This window comes from Mus caroli, chromosome 1 (assembly GCF_900094665.2).
Source record: "Mus caroli chromosome 1, CAROLI_EIJ_v1.1, whole genome shotgun sequence".
NCBI classification, from domain to species: Eukaryota; Metazoa; Chordata; class Mammalia; order Rodentia; family Muridae; genus Mus; species Mus caroli.
Window position 1 is genome coordinate 132,076,563 of NC_034570.1, and position 12,417 is coordinate 132,088,979.

A 12,417-nucleotide genomic window follows, 5' to 3' on the forward strand; every position below is an offset into this window, starting at 1 on the left:
TCTCTCTCTCTCTCTCTCTCTCTCTCTCTCTCTCTCTCTCTCTCTCTCTTCTTTGTACTTCTTTTTCCCCCATTTTTGATGTTATACTTGGACTTGGGCTCAGACTAACATGGTTGCATATCCAGCTCCTTTACCTACTGAGCCATGTCATGGAAAATTCTTTTTAAAAAGATGTTTTTGCATTTATAAAGTTTCCCTGCAAATATAAGTGAATAAATATCACATTTGTCTTTCTGTTACCTACTTGTCTTTCTGATTTACCTACTGAGCATATTGTCTTAGTTAGGGTTTCTATTGTTGTGGAAGAGGTATCAAAACCAAAAGAGCAAGTTGAATAGGAATAGGTCTATTCATCTTATACTTCCAGAGCATAGCTTATCATTGGAGGACATCAGGACAGGAACTCAAGTAGTGCTGGATACTGTGGACATGAACTGATACAGAGGATATGGAGGCTACTATTTACTGGCTTGCTTCCTCTGGCTTGCTCAGCCAGCCTTATTATAGATCCCAGGACTACCTGCACAGGAATGGCACCCACTGAAGTTCAATCTCATGAACATATTTCCTCAACTGAGGCTCCTTTCTCAGTGATAATTCTAGTTTGTGTCAAGTTGACACACAGAACTGGTACAGTGTTTAGTTTGCTTGTTTGTTTTCTAGTTCCAGAGGATTTCATAATTTCAGGTTTTTAAACGGTAAGAGTTCACTGAGTAAATGTACCACATTCATCTAACAAAAGACATCAAGATTGTTTCCAGTACCTAGCTGGTATTAATAGAGCAGCAATAAAAATAGGTGAACAAGTATCTGTGTGATAGTGTGAAGTGTCTTTAGGGTATATGCTGAAGATTAGTAGAGCTGGATATTGAGGTAGATCGATTCCCATTTTTCCAAAGAACCACCTCACTCATTTCCAAATAGGCTGTACAAGCTAGAAATTTTACCAGAAATGGATAAATGATCCTTTGCCTCCAAATCCTTGCACAATGAACACATCTTGTTTTATTGATCTTAGCCATTTTGATTGCTGTAAAATGAAATCTCAAAGTATTATTGATTTGTAATTCTCTCATGACTAAGGGTACTTAATATTTATTTAAATGTTTCCTACCCATTTTAATTCATCTTTTGAGAATTATCTATTTAGTTCTGCCTTCTATTTTTATGAAATATTGCTTTCTTGATATCTAAGGGATTTTTTATTCGACTCATTATATATTTGGATGTTAGCCCTATACTGTATGTGGAGATGGTAAAAATCTTTTTCCCATTCTGCAGGCTGCAATTTTGTCTGAATGATGGTGTCCTTCTCCAAACATAAAAAATTCACTTTCATGAAGTCCAACCTTAATTGTTGATCTTAGTGACTGCATTAATGGTATTCTGGGCAAAAACTCTTCTCTTGTACCAATTAGGTCAAGTTTATTCCCACTCTTTTTTTCCTATCATGTTCAGTATATTTGACTTTATGTTGAAGTCTGTGATTCATTTGGCATTGATGAGTATGAATCTGTTTGCATTTTTCTATTTGCAACATCCCATTTCTCCCGTTGTGGAGTCTGAGGTACTTTTTATCTGGTGTATACTTCTTCCTGTGTAGACATTAGCTGTTAAGTCAATAATAACTATGATAAAATCTGTTAAACTGCAGAAGTTAGGTATAGAGTAAACATGTCAGGGTGGAGCAGATATACCTTCTTAGGAAAGAGAAATAAAATATATATACACAAGTTATGGATTAGGTGATTATGAAACAGAATGATCAAGTGGAGAGTGTTGGGGAAGAGGGAAAGGGAGAAGGAATATGAGGAGAGACAGCCCAAATTAATGACAATTTGTTGAGTAGTGTGGAAACCTAATAAAGTACAAACTTCTTAAAATATATACATATAGGAAGGTGATTAAATGGAATAGCCAAATAATGGGGATATGAGGGATAAGGAGACTCAGTTGGACATCTCTTATCACCTAAGAAAGTCTTCAATACTGAGACTGGGTTACTTGTAATTGAGATAGCCAAGGAAGCATGGGAAATCCCACGCAACCCAGAATGTTCCCAAACTATATGTTACACTCTGCAAACGGATGGGAAGGCCCCATTGCTGAAGACAACACTTTCATAAATCAATGAACAAGGTCAAGTTAAGCTGGTGCCTACATAGAGATTTCCCCCCTGCATCTTAGTGTAATTGGTACAGGAAGGTACTATGAAAGCTACCTAAGCAGAAACAAACACCAAGTTAGCTATAAAAACTGATAACCAAGGGTTAGCTATAAAAACGGGTAACCAAGAGTATCAGACTGGATTGCCCAGAGGCCTAGAATAAAACTAAATACTACTGCTAGAAACATTTTACAGGAGCATAACATGACTCCTAATGACATTCTGCTAAACTCATAAATTAGTGCCTTACTTAGCTATTATCAGAGAAGCTTCCTCCTGCATCAAATGGGAACAAAGAGTATCCCAGAGCCAGATATTACTCATAGAGGTAGAGATCTTGGAACCTCAGCCCTAAATGAGATGTGTCCATCAAATCCTTCCCCTCCAGGCCTATGGACCTCTGAGGTAGAGAAAGAGAAAAGACCGTGAGAACCAGAGAGGATGGGGACACCAAGTAAACAAAGCCCTCTAAATGAACATGACTGATGACTTATGAACTCTCACAGGGTGATGTTACATACACAGACCATTTATAGATCTGCGCCATATGGGGGTCTTCGAACTGACTACAGAAGTGGACATATGCCTCTTCCCCAAGTCAAAAGCGATTCTTCAGTCTCTAACGGGCAAACACTTGGTGTTTTACATTGTATTGTTTCCTATTTCTAGTCTACAGGGACCAGGAGGTGTGAAATGTTGACATTCTAATGCCTGAAAAGAAACACCATATTCTGCTGCTTGACCCTTAAGGATCTCAGAGTCACAAAAATCTTATTAAACAGTGGGCACAAATGCTCAAAGAGAATGACTTAAGAAGTAGAACCAACCGTCTGACTGTCATACAGCATTTGGAAATAAAGTCAGAAAGTAGAATGCTAGTTGTCAGTGTTTAATTTTATGTTTATTTTTACAGAGCTAAGGGTCAGATCCTTGGCTTTGCCAATATTAGGGAAAAACTCTGCTATTTAACTTTCTTTAAACATATTATACATGAAGCCTCAGCCTAGTGGTGAATATTTCAGGATCTTGAGATATATTTAGACTTTAAAGATGAGATCTATGAATAATGTCAATTTTACTTTGAAGGTTGAGTTTTAACATTTTGTCATCCTTGCTAACCAATATTATTATCTAACTGGAGATTGTATCATTAGAATTTACATGTGTCTACTATCCACAGGGAAGAAAGGGATATTTTGCCCATGGATGTTCATTTTACTTTTAACAGAGAATTAATAATAAATATATGCTTTCCTCATCTATGAAACTGATTTTAGTTATATTTTGTATTATTGTTATTCATAGGTGGTTGTAGTGATAGTAATACTAGTAGTAAGAGTACTAGCATCTTTATTATATTACTGTGTGAAATCATCCATTTGTTTTTTGTTTCTTTTTTTTTTCTTTTTTTTAAGGATTTATTTATTTATTTATTTATTTATTTATTTATTTATTTATTTATTATATGTAAGTACACTGTAGCTGTCCTCAGACACTCCAGAAGAGGGAATCAGATCTCGTTATGGATGGTTGTGAGCCACCATGTGGTTGCTGGGATTTGAACTCCAGACCTTCGAAAGAGCAGTCGGGTGCTCTTACCCACTGAGCCATCTCACCAGCCCCCATCCATTTGTTAGAAGACATTTATGCAATATACCTGTAGATGAAGGTTAAGGGAAAACTTTGTGGTCTATCTTCTCTCCCTTTATTTTTACATGGGTTCTAGGATCAGTCTGAAGTTTTTAGGCTATCCTTGTTGAACAATGAGAACCTTATTCAGTTATCTGTCTTACTAGCTTTTTGTATCTTCTTCGTACAGTAAATATTTTTATCACTTTTAATGAAAAAGTATAGTCAATATACATAACGATGAAGCATGCATTGTTCCTATGTAAGCATTAAATAAAATAAGAAAATACAATATAAAAAAGGATACTTGCACAGATAGCCATGCCAGAAATAGATGTTGACATTATAAATAGTGATTGAAAATCTTGAAGTAATATCAATGAGTCACATGCTATAATAGAAAAAAAATACAGTTTAATTCACTTGCAGTTTTTTTTCTGTAGATAATTCAGCATATGATACTGAAGCTACAGAACGTGGTTTTTTATTGTGTATGTTCATGTGCTGGTACTGGTGGCAAATGAGCTTTAAGCCTGAAGTGCTGATGGTGCTGCACATGTTTATATGAGCAAGAGTCATGTGTGGATTCTGATATTTCAGTATAGTAAAAAATAGTAGAGCTTTTGAAAACAATAGCCTCTGTCATATCACCTCCCAGCCATTCTCTCCAAAGTTCTGATAATTACTGAGCAAAGAAAGCCACAATATGCCACTTTCAACTACTTAAAGGCCAACATGATGTTTTCAGTGTCACCAATGCAACACATTTTCAAGTTCTATTTAAAAAAATATGGTTTATCACTTTTACTGAAAATTAATAAGTACATGTGGTAGTGCATATGGTAATTGAGTTTCCAAATTTTCTATTACAGTTTGGATTTTAAAATTCCTGTCTTATGTTATGCTATGAAATGTATATATTTTTCTCAGATCATATGTTGCAAGTGTTAGTTTGAAATCAGGGTCCCCTATGCATTGCTAAGACAAGAGCTTAAAGCAACTGTGTTCTGCCTTTAACAGCTTTGTTGCTTTTCTCTCACAGATTAGACATGCACATTGAAAAATTATTTTGAGAAATATTGAGAGGGTGGTTTAAATACACTGTTCTTTTGCAAAAATTCTGTACAGATCTCAGCATTCTAATTGGAGATAGAATCTGCTATCTTTTTGCAAAACACTAAACACCATTGCTATGTACTTTTAAAGTCTTCTTCAACTTGTATTTCAACATACTGGTAATTTGAAAGGGGAAGAGAGGAAGGGAGAAAGGGGCTAAGGAAGAGGAAAGGAGTTTAAAAATGAGAAATAATTAGGAGGTATTTCATTTTAGATTAAATCATGAGTTGTAACCAGTATAACATTTCTCACATCAAATCTAACAAAGAGAAATAAAGTCAGTTTTACACAAAATTAAGAAAATGATCACTTCCTTCATTTAAACAACCACAATGACAGAAAGACACCCTACTAACATTCATAGCAGAAAAATTGCTCTATCTTTTCTGAAGTCAATCATTGTACTCTGCCTGTATTTCATAGTGTTTATCTTTTAAGGTTTTCAATCTCACTAACAACTTTAAGACTCCTTTCCTTCCTTTAGCTAACTTCACTAATTCCTGTGTAAAGATGTATATATTTAGTAGATGTGTACTGATCTCTCAATGTCTAATACCAATGTTGAACTCTGGGTATGGGGTTGTTGCCTTTAGATTAACAATAGTTTATTTTCCTTCCTAAACATATAATCCACATACAAAATGATATAACCATCATATTAGGCATCACTCCCATATGGAAACAATATACTTGTGCTAAGCACCTTTCTCCCCTGCAGATGTGGCTGGCACCTTTCTTCTGCCATCCTTTTTCATACTCTTTCTTTTATGTCACTGTGTTTTAGTTATGGTTCCTAGACGGACCCTATCCACTTTTGAGTTTAGGAACCTTAGTTTACTGGCAGTGTACTTTTTATTTTAATTCATTTTAATACTAATTTTTAAGACTGTTACTATGGTTATGATAGTATAAAACATGTTACTTCTGTTAATCAGATAGCCTACCGCATATTATAAAACCTTTGAAGAGTAATGCTATGAGGTTATGCCTTTTTTTTTAATCAGTACTATTGTATTTGTAGTACTCAATGTTAGCATCTACTAGGGACTTTACAACTCATCTGAAACATTTTCTGGAATGTATCTTAAAGCAGTCGCTGCTCTACTTGCATGGACAGTTTTAGCCTTTTACCAGAGTTGTGTTAAAAAAAAAGAATTAGAATTTAAACTTCATGACCCCCAGCCCATTTATGTACTCACTCTCCGGCACTTTGTCTTACCAAATTTATTTTTGGGGATAGCAGGGAACTTTTAAAAACGACCCTAAAATAAGTATGTTTTTACTGAGCCTTCTGCAGTTTCATTCATTGTTTTAATTTTCATATTTAAACATATTACCCTCAAAAGGTAAATTATTCTAATTTACCTATTTTATTTCAAACAGATCATGTTGTTTGTGAAGAAGAGTTTAAGTACGCCATGTTAGCTTTAAACTGTATATGCCCAGCAACATCTACACTCATTACACTACTGGTTCATACCTCTAGAGGGCAGTAAGTATATTTTTTTTCTTAAGATAACTGGTAGTTTTGTGATTTAGAGCTGTAGTAAGCAAAGATATACAACTAGATATGTGCCTACATTTGTTTTTGTTTACTTCATGAACATTAGAAAGATATGGACTTCTTAAGAGGCCCAAGACCTAAATAGTTTTGCTCTTGGTTGTTATTCTTATAATTCATTAATCTTGGATATAATAATTATGATCTACATTCTAATTTTCAACATCATTTCCATGATTAATACTTTTATAGTAATTAAAACTTTACCATAGGAATTCTATCAGTAGTAAGATCTTAAATAAAATTTATACGAAAGCTTTATGTATGCTATTGACCTGAAGGTTGTGTTTTTCTAGTGGTTAATATTTATATGTAATGAAGTAAACCCTATTATGTGCATTTTGCGGTATATGAGAGACGGCAATATCATTAGAAAATGTGATATTCTTTTGCATATTTTATCATTTAATATATACAAAATTTGTTTTGATTTGCATGAAGTAAGAAAATTTGGGGAGTGAACATACTGCTTTAATTTTAGAAAACAAATGTTGTATTGTGATGTATCTTGCTTCATATTACTTGGCATTGCAGGCAAAATATTGATTATTTAGTTAACTTTTACTGTGTGCTTTTAGTCAAGGTGTTCATTTGTTCATCTTTTTTTTTTTTCGTAAGTTAAATGGTTGTTATTTAAATGAACTACTAGAGGCCCCTTGGTCTTGCAAACTTTATATGCCCCAGTACAGGGGAACGCCAAGGCCAAGAAGTAGGAATTGGGTGGGTAGGGGAGCAGGGCGAGGGGTATAGGAAACTTTCGGGATAGCATTTGAAATGTAAATAAAGAAAACATTTAATAAAAATCTTTCACACCATTAATGGGAGGATTAGCCCTTGGTCTTGTGAAGGCTTGATGCCCAGTGTAGGGGAACACCAGGGCCAGGAAGTAGAAGCGATAGCACTCTCATAGAAGCAGGAGGAGGGGGGCAGGATAGGGGGTTTGTGGAGGGGAAACTGGCAAAGAGGATAGCATTTGAAATGTAAATAAATAAAATATTCAAAAAAAAAGCAAATCGATTTAGAATGAGTAATCTTTTTTCCCTAGACTTTATGGTAGATAGGAGTCACTAATATAAAAATAGTAAATGCCCAATGGTATTTTAAAGCAGACTTCACTATCTTTTCTCTAATTGCATTGTGGTTCTGCTTAGATGATAAAGATTCCCTCAGGGGCAATTTTCACAAATTCTTAATAGAAATATTTCCATTCTGCACAGTTCTGTGTGTTTAATCTCTGCAGTGGAAGGAGGGAGAGAGTGGAATTGTTTTCAAGTTGTATTCTAGTTTGATCCAATTAAAGTATAGGAAAATCTTTTGAACCTAGTAATGTTTAAAGTTTAACATTTTGATACAGTCATATTGTCTGTAATCAGCATTTCTTTAGTTGTAGCAAACTACACAGAATTATTAACAATTCCCTGCACCCTTTCAGCCCTGACCAGCCATCTAACTTAGTTCTGTTTCTTCTGGTTTGCCAGTGCTAGATTTTGGTTTGCCATGTGCCATGTGTTGCTGGACCAGGTTAGACAATTTTTGAGTGACATTTTCAAAGTCTAACTATACTATGACACACAATGAATGGTATTCTTATATTTAAGATGATGCCAGCACAGAAGTGTCCGTCTTTCATTTTTCTGTTTAACCTAGGATCAGCATACAGGTTGTTCCTAATACAATGAAAGACTCTGGTGTTGTCTCTATATTATGCCTTTATTAATTTGGAGTTTGTTAAATCTAAGAGTAGAATTACTAGATCATATGGCCACTCACTATGTAAATAATTTGTTGGATGCTGTTAAAATATTTATAAATAAATTATTATATTTTGAGTTTTCCTAGCTCTGTATCAGGGTTCCAATTTGATCACAGTTTCATCAGTACTTAATCTTCCCTTTTGCTTCCAACTATCATATTTGGGTGTGAAGATGCCTCATTGCATATTTGGATTGCATTTACTCATGGATAATTATATACAGCATAATATAGTATTCTTTTGGTGTGTAATGAAAATATAACTGCATATGTCCTTGAGGAAAGAATTTATGCCTAATGGACACATTACTATAAGAGAGAAATATTCAAGATAAATAGAATATGGAAAACATCTTAAAATTTTGCTTAGAAACACTTACTACATTAATTAAATTTGTCAGTATGATGTAGGTTGTATTGTATCATATTGTACTGTGGGTTGTCAGGCTTAGAAACAATTGCCTACACCCACTAAAGCATCTTTCTGTCCGCTGTAGCTGATACTTCCCTGAATATTATTACTTTATGTGTTTAAAACAAATGGAAGCACTGATATAAGAACACTAAATCTTAGTTTGTTAATGATTATGCACTTATTAAAATAAATACATAGTTACCAAAGGGACACATTTAAAAATCTGGAGGAAAGATATCTATAATCCTGGAAGAATGAAAAATACTATGTTAAAAGTTTGTTTTTAACCTCTTTTCTTGTCTTTTTACTTGATGTAATTTAGGATTGCCCCAAAAAAGAAAAGCTTCAAATTTAGCATAAGCAGTTCCACATACTATTCGCAGTGCTGTAAGTCACACTTTTTGTAGCTGTAGTGTACTTCTGAAATAAGGGTATTGGTATAATGATGTCATCCAAGTTATCTGCCCTATTTGAATTGTCTACTAACATTATCTTATTTTGTCCTATCAAAATATTCTGTTGTATTTTATATATTTATGTCTTTCTTCTCATAATCTTCTAATATGTGACACTTCATATGAGTATAATCAAATGATTTTTATGAAGATAGATAGATAGATCGATAGATAGATAGATAGATAGATAGATAGATAGATAGATAGATAGATAGATAGATAGATAGAGATATATATGTATGTTAGAATATATAATATGGAATTTTCACAGTGTTTCAAGAGAACCCAGAAACAAATGACATCCTGCTAGGAACGATTTTAGCCTTCTTCTTCAGTATTGTTCTGATACAAAGGGAATGGATATTGGGGCTTTTTTTTAAGTTATTTATTCATTTTGCATCTTGATCACTGCCCTCCTCCTGATTCCCCCTCACATAGACCCTCCCCCTGCTCTTCTCCCCTACTCCTGTGAGAAGGTGGGGCACTGCCTATAGGTATCACTCAACCATGGAGTTTGAAGTCTCTGCAAAGTTAGGCTCATCTTCTCCCACTGAGGCCAGACTAGCACGTGCTCCAATTGCTGGGGGCCTTGTTTCATCCGGTATATGCGCTATGGTTGGTGGCTCAGTCAGTGAGAGCTCCCAAGGGTCCAGATTAATTTATTCTGGTGGTCTTCCTGTGGAGTTGTTATCTGCTTTGGAGCCTTCTTTCTGTACCTCTTCCATTCCATAAGAGTCATCAAGGTCCATCCAATGTTTGGCTGTAAGTCTCAGCTTCTGTTTCAGTCAATTGCTGGGAAGAGCCTCTTGGAGGACAGTTATACTAGACTCCTATCTGCATGAATAAGAGAGTATCATTAATAGTGCCAGCGATTGGTGCTAGTTCATGGGATAGGTCTCAAGTTTAGCTGGTTATTGGCTGGCCATTCCCTCAGTGTTTGCTCCATCTTTGTCTCTGCATTTCTTGTAGACAGGATAGAATTTGGACTCAAAAATTTTGTCGGTGAGTTGGTGTCCTTATCCCTCCACTGAAGATCCTGCCTGGATACAGGAGGTAGCCTCTTCAGGTTCCATATCCCCATTTCTATGAGTCTTTCCATCCCAGTTTTATGGCACATCCTAGAAATGTCCCACACCACCCAAACCCCCACCAGCTTCATATTTGTGTTCATTCTCTTGGTTCTCTGGTTATCTCTTCTATCTCTCCCCACAGCTGACACTGAACACCTCCTCATTCCCTTTCCCATCCCCCCCACATCCACCACCCTCCCTTCCATGATTATTGTATCCCCTTCTAAGTGAGATCCAAGCATCCTTGCTTGGCCCTTCCTTCTTGTTTAGCTGCTTTGGATCTGCTGAGTGTATCATGGGTATCCTGCAGTTTATGCTTAATATGGAGATATTTTAATTAAGGAGTGTTGTAGGAAAAATAGAACAAAAGCCTAGTAACTCTGATGGCAGAAAACAAGGACTTGTGTTGTGTAAATACCAAGAAAATGGCACAAGGTCCAAATGAATAGCTTCCCCGATGGTGCTAAAAATTAAGCAACAAAATTATTTTAACCTGTGAAATAAAATAAATAACAGGAATCCACATGGAAACATATAAAAAACTTAATAGATAAAGGAAACTTAAAACTTCTTCTTCTTTTTTATTAGATATTTTCTTTATTTACATTTCAAATGTTATGTCCTTTCCTGGTCTCCCATCCAAAAACTTCCTATTCCATCCTCCCTCCCACCGCTCACCAACCAATCCACTCCTGCTTCCCTGTCCTGGCATTCTTCTCCGATTTGGCATCAAGCCTTCTCAGGACCAAGGGCCTCTCCTCCCATTGATGTCCATCAAAGTCATTCTCTGCTAAATATGTAGCTGAAGCCCTGAGTCCCTGCATGTATATTCTACTTGGTGGTTTAGTCACTGGGAGCTCTGGAATACTGGTTGGTTCATACTGTTGTTCCTCCTATGGGGCTGCGAGCCCCTTCAGCTCCTTCCGTCCTTTCTCTAGCTCCTCCATTGGGGATGACACCCTTTAAAATAGTCACAATCAATATAGAATATCTTGGTGTGACTCTAACCAAACAAGTGAAAGATCTGAATGACAATAACTTCAAGTCTCTGAAAAAGTAAAACTCTCTTTCTAAAAATCTCCAATACTAAATCTAGAAGGCATGAAACTACAATAAGAAAATATATAAATATTGCTCTTCTGCCAATCAGTGCTAATGAGAGTGGGTAAAAACTAGAGAAACAGAACAACTGTATTCTTGACATACATTTCCCAGATACTTATTAGCTACAATTTAAAACTTGTACCTTTACAAGAAAACCCTGACAAACATACCCTAAGCTAGGAAATGCTAGAAATACCCTCAAGGAAAATACCTAAAATATATCACAGACCTTCACAGAATGCATGAAGGACCCATTTTAGTTTCTTTAATTTTTCCGCAAGCATTTTCCTATTATGAATAAACAGAAAAAATATACATAGAAAGCATGAGCAGAATTCCATGTTTATAGATTTTAAAAATGTCACAGTAGTAGAAAAAAGAAAGAGTGGTTATATTTCATCACTTGGTGCAGGTTAATTTGGAAGGGTTTTAAAGGTTTACAATCTGTGTGGTCAGGGAGAGTTCACTCAGAAAAATCTTTAAGAAAGCATTCATTTGTAGAAAATATACACTAAGGCAAATGGTGGCAAAGATGCTTGCTATGCCCTAGTGCTTGGAGACTTTGTGCTACATGGGGCAGAGCCTGCCACTTTTCTCTACTTAGGAAGTAGGTTAATGACCTCAAATGAGAAATTAGCCATAAGCCAATCCCTGGGCATATTATCCAAGCACCCACACATTCACTATGTTCAAACACCCATGAGAAAAAAAAGGAAAATCCAGTGTTTTGGCTACAGGAAAAGGCCCAAGGAAACCCACCAGGGAGTGAAGAAAAGAAAGAGGGAAATGAGAAATGTAGAAGATGAGTGAGCAGCTTTATCTTTCCCTGAGCTTGTTGCAGAGAGCCCAGGGAATCAGCTGCCATGTGGGTGGAAGAGAAAGTTTCTCAAAAGTAATAGGGATTATAATTACCATCCTGGCTGCCAGAAAGGAAAGGAAGAAAAGGGTGGGAGATAATGCTCACAGGGACTATCTTTAGCTCCATAGGAAGGTTCACACTCAAAACTGTGACAGAAGACTACATTTCGAAATCTGGAAAATCTAGTTCACTGTTTAGAATAGTATGTCAGTGACTGCAAGGGGTACTGTGACTTAACTTTAAAGTCTCATTCTCTCTCTCTCTCTCTCTCTCTCTCTCTCTCTCTCTC

At 35.8% G+C, this 12,417-nt stretch overlaps 1 protein-coding gene across 5 annotated transcripts in view; it reads left to right on the plus strand.

Moving 5' to 3' along the window:
• Kcnt2 (potassium sodium-activated channel subfamily T member 2) overlaps positions 1 to 12,417 on the plus strand; it is a 350,913-nt gene that overhangs the window by 226,833 nt on the left and 111,663 nt on the right. For 4 of the 5 annotated variants that reach the window (XM_029477031.1, XM_029477035.1, XM_021157906.2 and 1 more), the window contains one exon: positions 6,296 to 6,404. The exons of the other annotated variant lie outside the window; for it this stretch is intronic. In XM_029477031.1, coding sequence (XP_029332891.1) covers positions 6,296 to 6,404 — 109 coding nt within the window. The remainder of the gene's footprint in view (positions 1 to 6,295; positions 6,405 to 12,417) is intronic. 5 annotated transcript variants of the gene reach the window in all.